The following is a 14,576-nucleotide window of genomic DNA, read 5'->3' as shown; positions in this document are numbered from 1 at the left end:
CGTTAGCATATAATTTCCTTCTTGCTGGTGTGTGAGGCTTAAGGCTCAGTTAGTCGATACTTATGGTAAGAACCACACCTGTGTATTTGAAAGGAACTAAACTAACAAAAGCATGGAAATTTGTTCCTATCAAATACACAGGTATTAGTTGGTTTGTGCATGTCGCTTTGATACAAGTTCGCCTAAGTTCTTAAGGTACGTACCGACGAACTGAGTCTTTATCTAACACCGCTGCTGTTCTTTAGGTCACAGCACCCAGCTTCACAATAGAATGATGTAAATACTTTGATTTTAACCACAGCCACCACGAAGTCTCATTAAAGGAGTAACCTTTATTAGTCAAGACAACCGAAATTATTGGCCGTAATCCCATGGGTAACAGGTTCACACTACTGGTCGCCTGCTGCAAGTGTGAACTACCGGTCGCCTGCTCCTTTCATCGTCCTCTCCACAACTGCGACAGATATGGTTAAAAGGAGGATTTAGTCTCCTAGCATGATTACCGACCAAAAACATAAGAAACACAAAATTTTTTTTGAGTTAAAGAAGTTTTAAACCAATTTATTAAAAGATATACATGTGATAAGTATTGAAATTTTTTAACATGGCAAATAAAATATATTGAATGAACAATTGTTTTGTATTTTAAACAAGATTTTTTATAATAAATATCGCTGCAATAAATTAAACAAAATATATAAATATAGTTCCATCGAATATTAATGGATTTTGAATATCTTAGATTTTAACTTTAAGCGAATATTATGCGTATTTTATTAAAGTAATCGAGCAGCACATGGACGTGTAAAGATATATACGCACATACTTTTATATAAATATATTATGGTGCGAATTTATGCAATTGTTTTTTTATAATAAATTGAGCTATAAAAATAAATTCTTTTCTTTACCACCGATAATCTCCATTCGAAGTATTGAATATCAACAATGAATCCTTTTAAATTATGAATTATGTTTCACTTATGAATATACAACATTATATGAATCTCGTTATCATTATAAGACTAAGCTGGTCTTCATTGAGTTCGGGAACGCTGCCGTTTTGGTAAATTTTCGAAAGAACTATCTAAACGCGTTTCGTTGATTTCAGAGCGTGGTTTCTTGCGTATACGCAGTGGTACTCTATTAACGAAACGATCTGGTATGCCTGCATCTAGTAAAATTTCGCGATTATATATGTCAAGGTCTTCGTTATAATATGTTATAGCATCCCAGCACATTTCGGAGAGCTTTGGTATAGTCATCCACATTTTATAAAGATCATTGCGACGTCGCATATCCTTCTCACCACACTCTATTCCACCAAATATGTACATGCAACCATTACCAGAATTTGCAGCTGAGTGGAAATATATTGGTCTTGGTAAACGTGCAGTACGTATTAGATACCACTGCTTTGTGGTTATATTTATTTTCCAGATATCAGCAAAATATGTTCTGGAGTCACCCTAAAAAATTTCAAAAAATTTTATTAAGTATATTATTGTTAAAATTGTTAATAATAATTGTTAATTGTTATAATATTGTTAATAATAATAATAAGTATAATAAGCATAGAGAAAAATAGTTTATAATGTAATAGCTTCCACATTCCCAATCACATTCTAACCCATGTGTTTAAAATTATAGGAAATCAGAAGAAACATTTTTTAAAAAAATCTTCCAATTCATATGTTGAATGTTTTCAATTAATAAAAATAGAATCTCACCCTCACTAATATATTAATCCTTCATGATTTTATCATATATAGTAATAATATACCCGTACCTGTAATCCACCGGATATAAAAGCCTCTACATCTCCATTACTTAACGTATGCTGAACGCACGCAAAACATTTTCTTGGTTTAGGATATCCTGATCTTGGATCTGTGTTATTTACAAGCGTTGGATCTGGTAACGTATCATAATATTCCCAACGATTCGTTTTTAGATTAAATGCAGGTATTCTTTCCAAATCATACACCAATTGTGATGTGCCACCACCTAAAACGTATATATGTTTTCCATCATAAACTACTTCATGTCGATAGCGTCCCTCAGGATCGTCACGCATTTCTGGGCGACTGATATACACATTTTCCCAAACTCGTTTTATTAAATGGAGTCGATAAATATCACAGGAATAATCAAAACCAGTCGTTCCTCCAATTGTATATAAATAATCGTTATGTATAACAATTGCTGGTCCATATTGAGCTAAAGGTAAATCGCCTGTCACTTGTAATTTGGTAACAATAGATTTTTGTCCCGTAGAATAAAAATAACAATCATTAGAACAATATTCGCCAAATGGAAATCCCGTACCACCATGACTCTGAAATATAGAAAAAAATAGAGTGTTATAATATATAAAGAATTTAAAAACTTTTACTTATATATATAAAGTAAACACATATGTATTTGTTGAAAGATTTTACCTCAGATATTAATATATATAACATTGAATATTATTGGGTATTACTGAATGGTTTGAGACATTGATTTCAACTCTTTTAAGCAGACAGATAAACTATATGCGTGATAAAAATTTCGTAAATTTTCTCGTTGCATATACGTTTATCTAATTAGACCCAACATCAGTGGTTTATTAACAAGGGTTAACTGCCCTTCAGTGTCTTCTTCGAGACCACATTTCCACTGCAACAAAGGTTTCAACAGGCGTTCGCTTGAAACCTCTATCGGAAAAAAAATATCTTTCTCGTGCAAGATATAATATTATCCTATTAATATGCTGCTGTACTCCATATAACTCACCCATACTCACACCCTTATTCCTTTCTATATGTCATTTAATTGCGAAAAAATTTATTCTCGTCAAGTCCCACATAATCTATCGAATAAACTGTTTAAGGAATATAATGACGGTACTTTAAAAGACGTAAGATTATGAGAGCTGATCATGGATGTATGCACATAAGTCAGAAACTAACCAACAGTCAACTATATGGATATTACATGTTACATCAACTCCTATAGAAGTTACTTAAAACACTTCGAATCAAATGATCGCATGGTGTTTTTTTTTTTTTGGTTGATATAAAGTGATCATATGGCACTTCAGTACATAAAACTATTTCTTTCTTCTTACCTTACCACACACCCCAACTTAAGCCATGTATTCGTCATGTAATACTTTTATATTTTCTACCTATAAGGTTATGATCAATTGTTACTACAGAAATCACAACGCGGGAATGTAAAAATGGATCCACGTTCATTTTGTTAATATTGTTCATACTGGAATAATAATTAGATACTACGATTTTAAATGTACATAATTGTTTAAGCCCAGTGTAAACATGCGGTAAAAAAACGCGTTTGTACGCTTAATGGTTGTAAGATACATTAGATAATATTTAACGATGCAGACTAGCCAGAGTGCACGTGCGTTTTTTTTTTTGGCGTAAGCGTACATTAGGCTTTAAATTACATTTTTTGAGTTCTTTCGAAATGATTATATTTTAATAGAAAAAAGAAAACTCTATGCTAAGTGGTTGTAAGATACAATGAGTCGTATTGAGCAGTGCGGATAGTAGTCTACGGGTACGCGCGTGCACGTGCGTTTTTTACCGTAAGTGTACATTGGACCTTTAAATACATTTTTGTAGTTCTTTAGAAATGATTATATTTTAATAGAAGGAAGAAAACTCTAAGCTAAGTGATTGTAAGATACATTGGAGAATATTGAGTAATACAGACTAGCCAGCGTCCAAGTGCGTTTTTTGTCGTAAGCACGCATTAGACCTTAAAATATATTTTTTGAATTATTTTAAAATGATTGCATTTTAATAGAAGAAAGAAAACTTTAAACTAAGCAATTGAAAGATACATCGGATCATATTGAGCAATGCAGACTAGCCAGCAAGCACGCAGCGTGCACGTGCGTTTTTTTACCGCAAATTTGAGGCGGGCGTTAAAATACATTTTTTGAGTTCTTTCGAAATGATTATATTTAAATAGAAGGAAGAAACTCTAAGTCGAGCAGTTGTAAGATACATCGGATCATATTGAGCAGTGCAGACTAGCCAGCAAGCACGCAGCGTGCACGTGCGTTTTTTTTTACCGCAAGTTTGAGGCGGGCGTTAAAATACATTTTTTGAGTTCTTTCGAAATGATTATATTTAAATAGAAGGAAGAAACTCTAAGTCGAGCAGTTGTAAGATACATCGGATCATATTGAGCAGTGCAGACTAGCCAGCAAGCACGCAGCGTGCACGTGCGTTTTTTTTACCGCAAGTTTGAGGCAGGCGTTAAAATACATTTTTTGAGTTCTTTCGAAATAATTATATTTAAATAGAAGGAAGAAACTCTAAGTCGAGCGGTTGTAAGATACATTGGATCATATTGAACAGTGCACACTAGTCTGCGGGCTGCAGCGTGCATGTGCGTTTTTTTTGCCGCAAGAATGTAACGTACGTTAAAATACATTTTTTGAACTTATTTTGATATGATTCAAAATAAATGATACTGAAATGATATTTCAATAGAAGAAAGAATATTCACTGACTAAAATTTTTTCTTCCGTTAAAAAACTGGCAAACATTGGGTTTCATAATTTCTCAAAGTCAATGTTCAGAAAATCACCTTCACACATTTTTTTGTTTTTATTGCACAAATTTAGTGAATAAGAAATGCAATTCGTAATAATGAACAATATTTTGATGTTGTTAGCATTTAATGGTTAAGCGCTATTAATTCAACAAACAACAGCGAAGAGCCCAACTAAACGCACGACCCACGGCTCACGGCCCAGAGACGCAATAGTTGGCGCTGTTGCTTGCTAATAATAAAAACAAAAACAAACACAAACATGAAACGAATAAAGAAAAACCTGGTCAATTTCAAGGCGAATTAAATCAAAACCTTCTCTAGCAGGGGGGACAAATATTTGTTAATCGAACTGCAGGGGAGAGGAATTAAAGAAAACAAGTTGCTGTTGTTTGGATTTCAAGTTTGTTTTATGGCACAATTTAACGGATTTCGCAGGAAGAAAGCGTAAAACGGATCAAAAGGCAACTTTTTTCTATTGGCAAATTCCTCTTCACCAACAACCTGGCAACACAACAACACAAACAAGGCGAGTTGAGTTTGCAGCTGCTTTTTCTTGTGCCTATTTCTACGTGCATTGGTTTTGTTGCTGCCGTTGTTGTTGTAGTTGGTTGTAGTCAGTGTTGACCTTTTCTGTTTAGAAAACGTAAACAAAACGTGTAAAAAAAACATACTGAACATGTAATACGCAAAAGCAGCAAATCAAACATGAATAACAACGACGCGAACTGCTGCTATGGGGAAAAATAGCACGGAAGATGCATAAAAACTGTATGGTAGGTAACAAGGTAAGTGAGGAGGAGAGAAGAACTTATTTATGCTTTGTTGCATTTCTACAAATAACGCTTTTTTGTTTTTCTTTTTTTTTTTTTTTTTGTATGAAAACTATTAATTACCTTTTTTTTCTTTTTTTACAATTTTTATTGAAACGTAAACAATGTAACTCGTTGAGAGGCAATGATGTTTGTTTATTGAGAATTTGGGGTTCTACATATGGTAAAGCAATGGAACAATGGTTGTTTCCTTCTAAATAAACTTTTATTTATAAAATTTTTTTATATTAATTTTTAAATGTTCATAATTAAAGTGATCATAGTGTAGTAATAAACTCAAGGCAAAATAATAATCTGTTTCCAATAGGAAATTAGAAACTATAGCTTTCTACACTATCTCCAAAAGGCAACTGTTGATAATTACCCAAACATTTGATTAGAGTGACGTCTTTGTGCTCAAAGTCCACTTGAGCTCAAAAAAAAGCACGTTGAGGTATCACGAATAAGCGTTATTTATATGCAGATTAAAGGGATTCCCGAAAGAATCGCAGTGTAACTTAATAACATATAATTTGTTTGTAGAGTGGAACACTACGAAGTTTTGGTACAATCCAAAACATGGGTCAGTTCAGCTGGTAGCAATATCATCCCTGACACTATACATGCCGGCACTGATTCTGATGCTTATCACGAGAGTGATTTGTTGCCTTCTAAGATTATACCCAACAAGGGATAACGCCGAAACAAGCGACTCTCCCATATAAGTAAAAATGAACCAACATAATAAATTTGTATAACTTGATCAAGTCTCCAACTTTGCAGGAGGACAGCTGTTAGATCGGTAAGAAAAGGTACCCAAAAGATTTTAAATCTTCTTCTAACCAGTCATGGATATTGATACATGCGATGGAAAACAGTTTTCTCCTCATTTGTAGTTCCACAACCACAACAAAGGTCATTACAGGTTATACGCAGTCTCAAAGGATGTCTTCATAGTACGAAGTGACCCGTCAGCAACGATACAGTAACGCTAAGCAGATTACGCCTTAGTTGAAACAGATGACTATTAAGTTTTTTATCTGGTTTGAACCAGATCGATCTTGAGATCAAACAAAAGGTTAATCTACCTTATTTTGTTTAGCTTTGTTTTGCTTTGGTTTGGACCAGATCGATCTTGAGATCAAACAAAAGTGTTAATCTACATTATTTTTTTTAGCTTTGTTTTGTTTTGATTTGGACTAGATTGATCGATTTTGTTTAGCTTTGTTTTTTTTTACTTAACATACTTAACTATTAAAAATATAATAAAAAGTTATTCTCTACGTGTTAAAACACCAATCGATATCTATAAATCTATGACACTTCTTCAAACAAGCAGAAATGAAGTGAAAGGTAAGATAAGATTAAACAAATCTGGTCATCTATTAGTTCAAAAGTTAACTTAGAAAACAAGGTTATAATTTATAATTTAATCATAAAACCCATATGATCCTATGTCTTTGAACTATGGAGCTCCTTCATAGTGCTTGAAATGCTCATTAAATATCGAGATAGCATAAAGAGTATAAATATAAAATAAACTACTTAGATAAATAAGTTCTGCTTCATGGGTGCGGTAGAAAGTGATACCAATCGACTCTGTCATGGGGAGAAGGAAACATCAGAACATATTCTATGCAACTGCCCAACGACGAAAAGATGTAGACTTAACTCTTGGAAGCGGTAACTTGGTCCTAAATCAAATAGGTAAAATTAAACCCACAGCAAACACGAGATTTATAAATAGTCTAGAATTGTTTTAGTTGAAAAAAACTCCATCCAAAACTAATTAGCTTGATTAGAACCTAAATTGAGAATATTATAGCTTTGTCATTGGTCATTAAAAGCATGCACAAAGGCTTGGAGTTCTACTTGACGATCTTTTCCTAACATGAAGTAGAGAAAAAAATTATTAACTTCTTATCTATAATGCAAATGTTTAGTCATGTCCTAGTCAAGGTACAATTGTTGGATCCTATTTTGAGAATTAAAAATTACAAAACAAATCATAGTTTTTTAATAAAAATAAGTAGAAGTTAAGTTATTGCCTTTGATGTGACAGTTTTGTCAGGTTGTCCTAACTAACTAGCAATTGGGTTTACAATAAGATGATCTGTCTATAAACACATTTTTTTAATATATCTTTTCTATTTTAAAAACCACTCTGTAGTCTGGAAACCCAGTTTAGATCCTTCTGCCTGTTCAGTTTGGAAGCAAAATAAGGCATATTTGAATATTTTTTTTCACTGGTGAGTAGTGAGTATCATCACTACTCTACAATCGGGTAAGTAAAAATATGTATTAAACAATAATTAATGTACATTTATATAATCAAATATCATGTCTATTTCTATCAGATAATTTTTCCTGTCATCTGTAGAAGTGCGACTCTTAGAAAAAGAGAACAAAAAAATAAAAGATAAAACAAATTAAAAAATAAATAAATAAAAGGGAATAAACAAAATAAGAATGTATAAAATAATTCAAATCAAAGTGAATAACAAAAATTAAAAAATAAAGTATATAAATTATTAATTTGCTTAAGTAACTTTAAACTTTTCTTTGTTCTATCGTCTATATTAGATAAGGGCAACTTCAACTGAAAGATATGATATATGTATGTACAATATATAGCCACGTGTGTAATTTAATTAATATATGTATTACAATATATAGTATTCTACTTACAATTAATACATTTTTGTATATGGTCAAAGCATTTGAAGCCAACTCGGTAGGCATGCCTGAAGTGGTGCGTGCGTCTAGTACGAGACTCCATTTATTGGCAGCAAAATTATAAGCCCAAAGTTCTTGAAACAGCAGACAACGACCACGTCTCCTGGCTGAATTAGCCGTGCGTGGATTATAACCACCCAATGAGTATAGATTTGATTCTGAAGCGATAACACGGTGACCACTCCTCGCTAACGGATAACCACCCATTGCATTACGATTTCTGAAGTAACGCTTTGTGAGACGATATGGTTGAAAGGTGTACATTTTTTTTGGACGAGATGTATTATACTGTGCGAGACCTTGAAGTGAACGCAATGGCAACATGGCCCCCCTCATTGAATCATCACTATCGGATGAGTTGGACGAAGTCCAGTCAACCTCTTTGGGGTTCTACATATGGTAAAGCAATGGAACAATGGTTGTTTCCTTCTAAATAAACTTTTATTTATAAAATTTTTTTATATTAATTTTTAAATGTTCATAATTAAAGTGATCATAGTGTAGTAATAAACTCAAGGCAAAATAATAATCTGTTTCCAATAGGAAATTAGAAACTATAGCTTTCTTCACTATCTCCAAAAGGCAACTGTTGATAATTACCTAAAGATTTGATTGGAGTGGCGTCTTTGTGCTCAAAGTCCACTTGAGCTCAAAAAAAAGCACGTTGAGGTATCACGAATAAGCGTTATTTATATGCAGATTAAAGGGATTCCCGAAAGAATCGCAGTGTAACTTAATAACATATAATTTGTTTGTAGAGTGGAACACTACGAAGTTTTGGTACAATCCAAAACATGGGTCAGTTCAGCTGGTAGCAATATCATCCCTGACACTATACATGCCGGCACTGATTCTGATGCTTATCACGAGAGTGATTTGTTGCCTTCTAAGATTATACCCAACAAGGGATAACGCCGAAACAAGCGACTCTCCCATATAAGTAAAAATGAACCAACATAATAAATTTGTATAACTTGATCAAGTCTCCAACTTTGCAGGAGGACAGCTGTTAGATCGGTAAGAAAAGGTACCCAAAAGATTTTAAATCTTCTTCTAACCAGTCATGGATATTGATACATGCGATGGAAAACAGTTTTCTCCTCATTTGTAGTTCCACAACCACAACAAAGGTCATTACAGGTTATACGCAGTCTCAAAGGATGTCTTCATAGTACGAAGTGACCCGTCAGCAACGATACAGTAACGCTAAGCAGATTACGCCTTAGTTGAAACAGATGACTATTAAGTTTTTTATCTGGTTTGAACCAGATCGATCTTGAGATCAAACAAAAGGTTAATCTACCTTATTTTGTTTAGCTTTGTTTTGCTTTGGTTTGGACCAGATCGATCTTGAGATCAAACAAAAGTGTTAATCTACATTATTTTTTTTAGCTTTGTTTTGTTTTGATTTGGACTAGATTGATCGATTTTGTTTAGCTTTGTTTTTTTTTACTTAACATACTTAACTATTAAAAATATAATAAAAAGTTATTCTCTACGTGTTAAAACACCAATCGATATCTATAAATCTATGACACTTCTTCAAACAAGCAGAAATGAAGTGAAAGGTAAGATAAGATTAAACAAATCTGGTCATCTATTAGTTCAAAAGTTAACTTAGAAAACAAGGTTATAATTTATAATTTAATCATAAAACCCATATGATCCTATGTCTTTGAACTATGGAGCTCCTTCATAGTGCTTGAAATGCTCATTAAATATCGAGATAGCATAAAGAGTATAAATATAAAATAAACTACTTAGATAAATAAGTTCTGCTTCATGGGTGCGGTAGAAAGTGATACCAATCGACTCTGTCATGGGGAGAAGGAAACATCAGAACATATTCTATGCAACTGCCCAACGACGAAAAGATGTAGACTTAACTCTTGGAAGCGGTAACTTGGTCCTAAATCAAATAGGTAAAATTAAACCCACAGCAAACACGAGATTTATAAATAGTCTAGAATTGTTTTAGTTGAAAAAAACTCCATCCAAAACTAATTAGCTTGATTAGAACCTAAATTGAGAATATTATAGCTTTGTCATTGGTCATTAAAAGCATGCACAAAGGCTTGGAGTTCTACTTGACGATCTTTTCCTAACATGAAGTAGAGAAAAAAATTATTAACTTCTTATCTATAATGCAAATGTTTAGTCATGTCCTAGTCAAGGTACAATTGTTGGATCCTATTTTGAGAATTAAAAATTACAAAACAAATCATAGTTTTTTAATAAAAATAAGTAGAAGTTAAGTTATTGCCTTTGATGTGACAGTTTTGTCAGGTTGTCCTAACTAACTAGCAATTGGGTTTACAATAAGATGATCTGTCTATAAACACATTTTTTTAATATATCTTTTCTATTTTAAAAACCACTCTGTAGTCTGGAAACCCAGTTTAGATCCTTCTGCCTGTTCAGTTTGGAAGCAAAATAAGGCATATTTGAATATTTTTTTTCACTGGTGAGTAGTGAGTATCATCACTACTCTACAATCGGGTAAGTAAAAATATGTATTAAACAATAATTAATGTACATTTATATAATCAAATATCATGTCTATTTCTATCAGATAATTTTTCCTGTCATCTGTAGAAGTGCGACTCTTAGAAAAAGAGAACAAAAAAATAAAAGATAAAACAAATTAAAAAATAAATAAATAAAAGGGAATAAACAAAATAAGAATGTATAAAATAATTCAAATCAAAGTGAATAACAAAAATTAAAAAATAAAGTATATAAATTATTAATTTGCTTAAGTAACTTTAAACTTTTCTTTGTTCTATCGTCTATATTAGATAAGGGCAACTTCAACTGAAAGATATGATATATGTATGTACAATATATAGCCACGTGTGTAATTTAATTAATATATGTATTACAATATATAGTATTCTACTTACAATTAATACATTTTTGTATATGGTCAAAGCATTTGAAGCCAACTCGGTAGGCATGCCTGAAGTGGTGCGTGCGTCTAGTACGAGACTCCATTTATTGGCAGCAAAATTATAAGCCCAAAGTTCTTGAAACAGCAGACAACGACCACGTCTCCTGGCTGAATTAGCCGTGCGTGGATTATAACCACCCAATGAGTATAGATTTGATTCTGAAGCGATAACACGGTGACCACTCCTCGCTAACGGATAACCACCCATTGCATTACGATTTCTGAAGTAACGCTTTGTGAGACGATATGGTTGAAAGGTGTACATTTTTTTTGGACGAGATGTATTATACTGTGCGAGACCTTGAAGTGAACGCAATGGCAACATGGCCCCCCTCATTGAATCATCACTATCGGATGAGTTGGACGAAGTCCAGTCAACCTCTTCGGCGCTAGAATAAATCTCATCATCCATATTAACATCTTCCACTATTATTGGTTGGTCGGGGTCAATATCATCGATGACGCGCTGACGAACGAGTCCTTGAACTAGCTCGTTATCCTCATCCATTATTGTCTTCAATATTCTACGAAATGTTCTTAAACTTTGCTGTGTTCTATAAATATAGTTTTCGGAGATTTCACAAAAGCTTATAAAAAAATCTATGCATATATTCAGAAAAAATTTTGATAAACTAAATATTTTCATTACAAAATGAAAAAACTTTTGATTTGACTTCTTCGGTTCTACAATGTTGAGTTCACAGTAAATTTAGTAAATTTCTTTAATTTTTCAATTTTACAATTTCATAATTTTTATTATTTAAAACTAAAACTTAAATTTTGCATTTAATTATTGTTTTGTTACTTCCATTAAATTTTTTTACAATTTTACGATTACGATTTTTTTTCTTATTGAACTAAAGCAATGCGACCTCCTAGAGCAGCTGACGAACTGTTTTATTTTCTGTCATTTTGTTAAATTTTGACGTTTTTGCTGTGGCAACTCATTTCGTTATTGAATTTATTTATTTTATTATTTCATTTTGTTTAAATTGTTCAAATGCATGCGATCAATTATTGGAGCTACACTTCGTCAAATTTTTCACAAAAATCCATTTTCAGATTTTCTATTAAACAATATGGAATTTTTTTTTTTTTTTTTGCACAAGGCGCGCCTTTTTTATAGAATTTTTATTGTTCTAATTTTATTTATTTTAAAATAAACAAATTCCTCTCTAACATTTCGACTTGCCGAGCTTCGACGGATTTGTACAGTGAATTTATAGTTCAAGAACAGAAATACTTTTAATACGTCATACGCCTTTCACTTCGCAATGAGATTCTATTACGTTGCTGATTTACCATCTTTGCTGGGGAAATGAACACAAACACATTCCCCTCACGGGGTAAAAAATATTTTATTTATGTTTTGGGTTATCAGCGTTTTGTTTTGCTCTACATTTTTTACGCACAGCGATGCCATTTTATTCGATTATTTAAACATTTTTTGCAAGCACTTATGCACAGCGTACGTTCAGTGATTGTGAATTAGAACAGATCCTATATAAGGTGTATTCTTTTGATATGAATGCTCCTATAGCAAGCAAAAACAAAATTCGCAAGAATAAGCCAACTTTCCTGAAACTGCTTAATATGGCATTTACACTGGCCGAAAATGACTCATTTTGGTCAAAAATCGAAAATGAGAAGCGAATGCTCATTCTTGCATACAAAATTGAGCCATTCCATCACATTCTGTATGAATGCGTCTCAAAGATGTTCGCATGCGTTCCAAATGCAAAGGAATATATTGAACATACCCTAAATAAAAACTCTTCATGGCATTTTGACAGTTTGAGAAAGCTGTTCTTGACATATTTGCAAAAAAAATTATATTATAATTAAATACATTTTATATTATAAATTTATATACATTTTATATATCAATTACATATTCTATTAATAAAAACAAATATTTTATTAAATACTTTCTTTCTCAGTGCCCTTGTTTACAGCTCAACTGTTATTTGTTCACATTTTACATATAAAACATATGACACATATATCAAATTTTGTTCATTTCCCTTATGGGTAATTTATTTATAAGGGTTACATTCGACATTTTTCGCCTTAAACCAGCTGATTTATGAGCTCATTTATATATAAAAGACTTTTGTATGGTAAATTATCCTTATTAGTGCGTATAATGAGCAAAACTGCCTAAAGGAGACAGTGTGAATGTGCTCTACTTAAACAGAAACGAAATGAAAATTTGTCTCAAATCTAAAGTGCAATTAGACCGTAAGTATGCAGCTGATTTTATTTATATTTGAATAATATTGAAAACTGAAGACAATTTTTGTTAGTGACATTAGGGTTACCATTACGATTATGCACTAGTTACTGACAAAAGTCAGTTTAATTTTGCAGTGTTTGACCAGTTTTGATTGTGTATTATGGTTGAACAGAGCAAAGATAATAAATTTATTTTCCGAGAAGATTGCAATCTGTTGGGTAAGTAAATTTGTTTCTTAGATCAAAACTTTGATATAGAAGTCACTGGAGGACAGATCACTGATTCTCGCAAGGATAAATATTTCCTTATGTCCTATTGAGCATTCACATTAAATATTTAAGATTATTATGATATTTTACAGAAGATCCTTCCTTACAGAATTATGAGAGCGAAAGTTATGAATAATAAAATTCTACAATATTCTTATAAGCTGATAATTTTCTAATTTGACTGGTAATCAAAACTTGTAAGTCGATGATGAAGAACATCTTCTCTGTTTTTTGAAAATTAGGGAAAAACATCCAACTCTAATAACTTTAGTGAGCTATATATTTTTGAAAATTAGGGAAAAACATCCAACTCTAATAACTTTAGTGAGCTATATATATATATTGCATATATCTTATAATTGCTATTTTAATAAAATTTACTCCTTAACATATATATATATACTATATTTGGAAATAAAGTCTGGTTCGCCTTTCTTGTGAATAGTGAAACTTCAGCTTGTGTGTGCTAAGCAAAAATTTAATAGAATCTTCTCTATAATAGTACATCTTTAGAAAACCAGTTAGAACCACAGGTTTAAGTAAATACGTATATTTTTACAATTGCTGTTTTAATCAAATTTAGTCCTTAACATAATTAGACTATATATTTATTTCTGTATAGATTCTATAAATCTGTTCCATTATTCCTAAGGAATGTAAGTGTTGTTAGTAATTCCTTATCATCGACATCTTTCCAGGTTGTAAAGGGCAAATTATGAGTAAAGAATTTAAGAGAAAAAACCTAATTGATTAAATACTACACAAATCGATTCAATTTCCAATTCTACACTACATATGTTAATCTAGAAAATACTAATACATCCCGGCATATGTAGCACAGAGATGGCGAAGTTGTACCATTAATTTTTAAGAGCACAACATTTTTATTATTAACCATCCGGGATGAAAATTTACTAAGTGCCTAATAACAAATGTCTTGGATGTCATATTAGATCACATAATAGACCTACCAGGTCACGATAACCTTCATTATACTAATT

At 32.1% G+C, this 14,576-nt stretch overlaps 1 protein-coding gene across 1 annotated transcript; it reads right to left on the bottom strand.

Moving 5' to 3' along the window:
• Positions 1-548: 548 nt before the first annotated feature.
• On the bottom strand, positions 549-11,824 carry LOC119678516 (kelch domain-containing protein 10 homolog). The gene is made up of 4 exons (XM_038090375.1): positions 11,024-11,824; positions 8,073-8,510; positions 1,790-2,338; positions 549-1,469 (listed from the first exon to the last, which is right to left on the bottom strand). Exons 1-4 carry the CDS (start codon positions 11,714-11,716, stop codon positions 1,038-1,040), a joined length of 2,112 nt encoding a protein of 703 aa, XP_037946303.1. The 5' UTR covers positions 11,717-11,824; the 3' UTR covers positions 549-1,037.
• Positions 11,825-14,576: the final 2,752 nt, after the last annotated feature.

Source organism: Teleopsis dalmanni, chromosome 2 (genome assembly GCF_002237135.1).
Source record: "Teleopsis dalmanni isolate 2A chromosome 2, ASM223713v2, whole genome shotgun sequence".
Classification (NCBI taxonomy): Eukaryota; Metazoa; Arthropoda; class Insecta; order Diptera; family Diopsidae; genus Teleopsis; species Teleopsis dalmanni.
This window is presented reverse-complemented; position numbering and strand designations above follow the sequence as displayed.

What these genes read in the sequence shown, in the direction of transcription:
- LOC119678516 (XM_038090375.1), bottom strand. Translation starts at nt 11,716, where the DNA reads ATGAAAATATTTAGTTTATCAAAATTTTTTCTGAATATATGCATAGAT. An exon ending in TATACAAAAATGTATTAATT is followed by an intron (nt 2,339 to 8,072) that starts GTAAGTAGAATA and finishes TCTATATTTCAG; the next exon opens with AGTCATGGTGGTACGGGATT. An exon ending in TTATATCCGGTGGATTACAG is followed by an intron (nt 1,470 to 1,789) that starts GTACGGGTATAT and finishes GAAATTTTTTAG; the next exon opens with GGTGACTCCAGAACATATTT.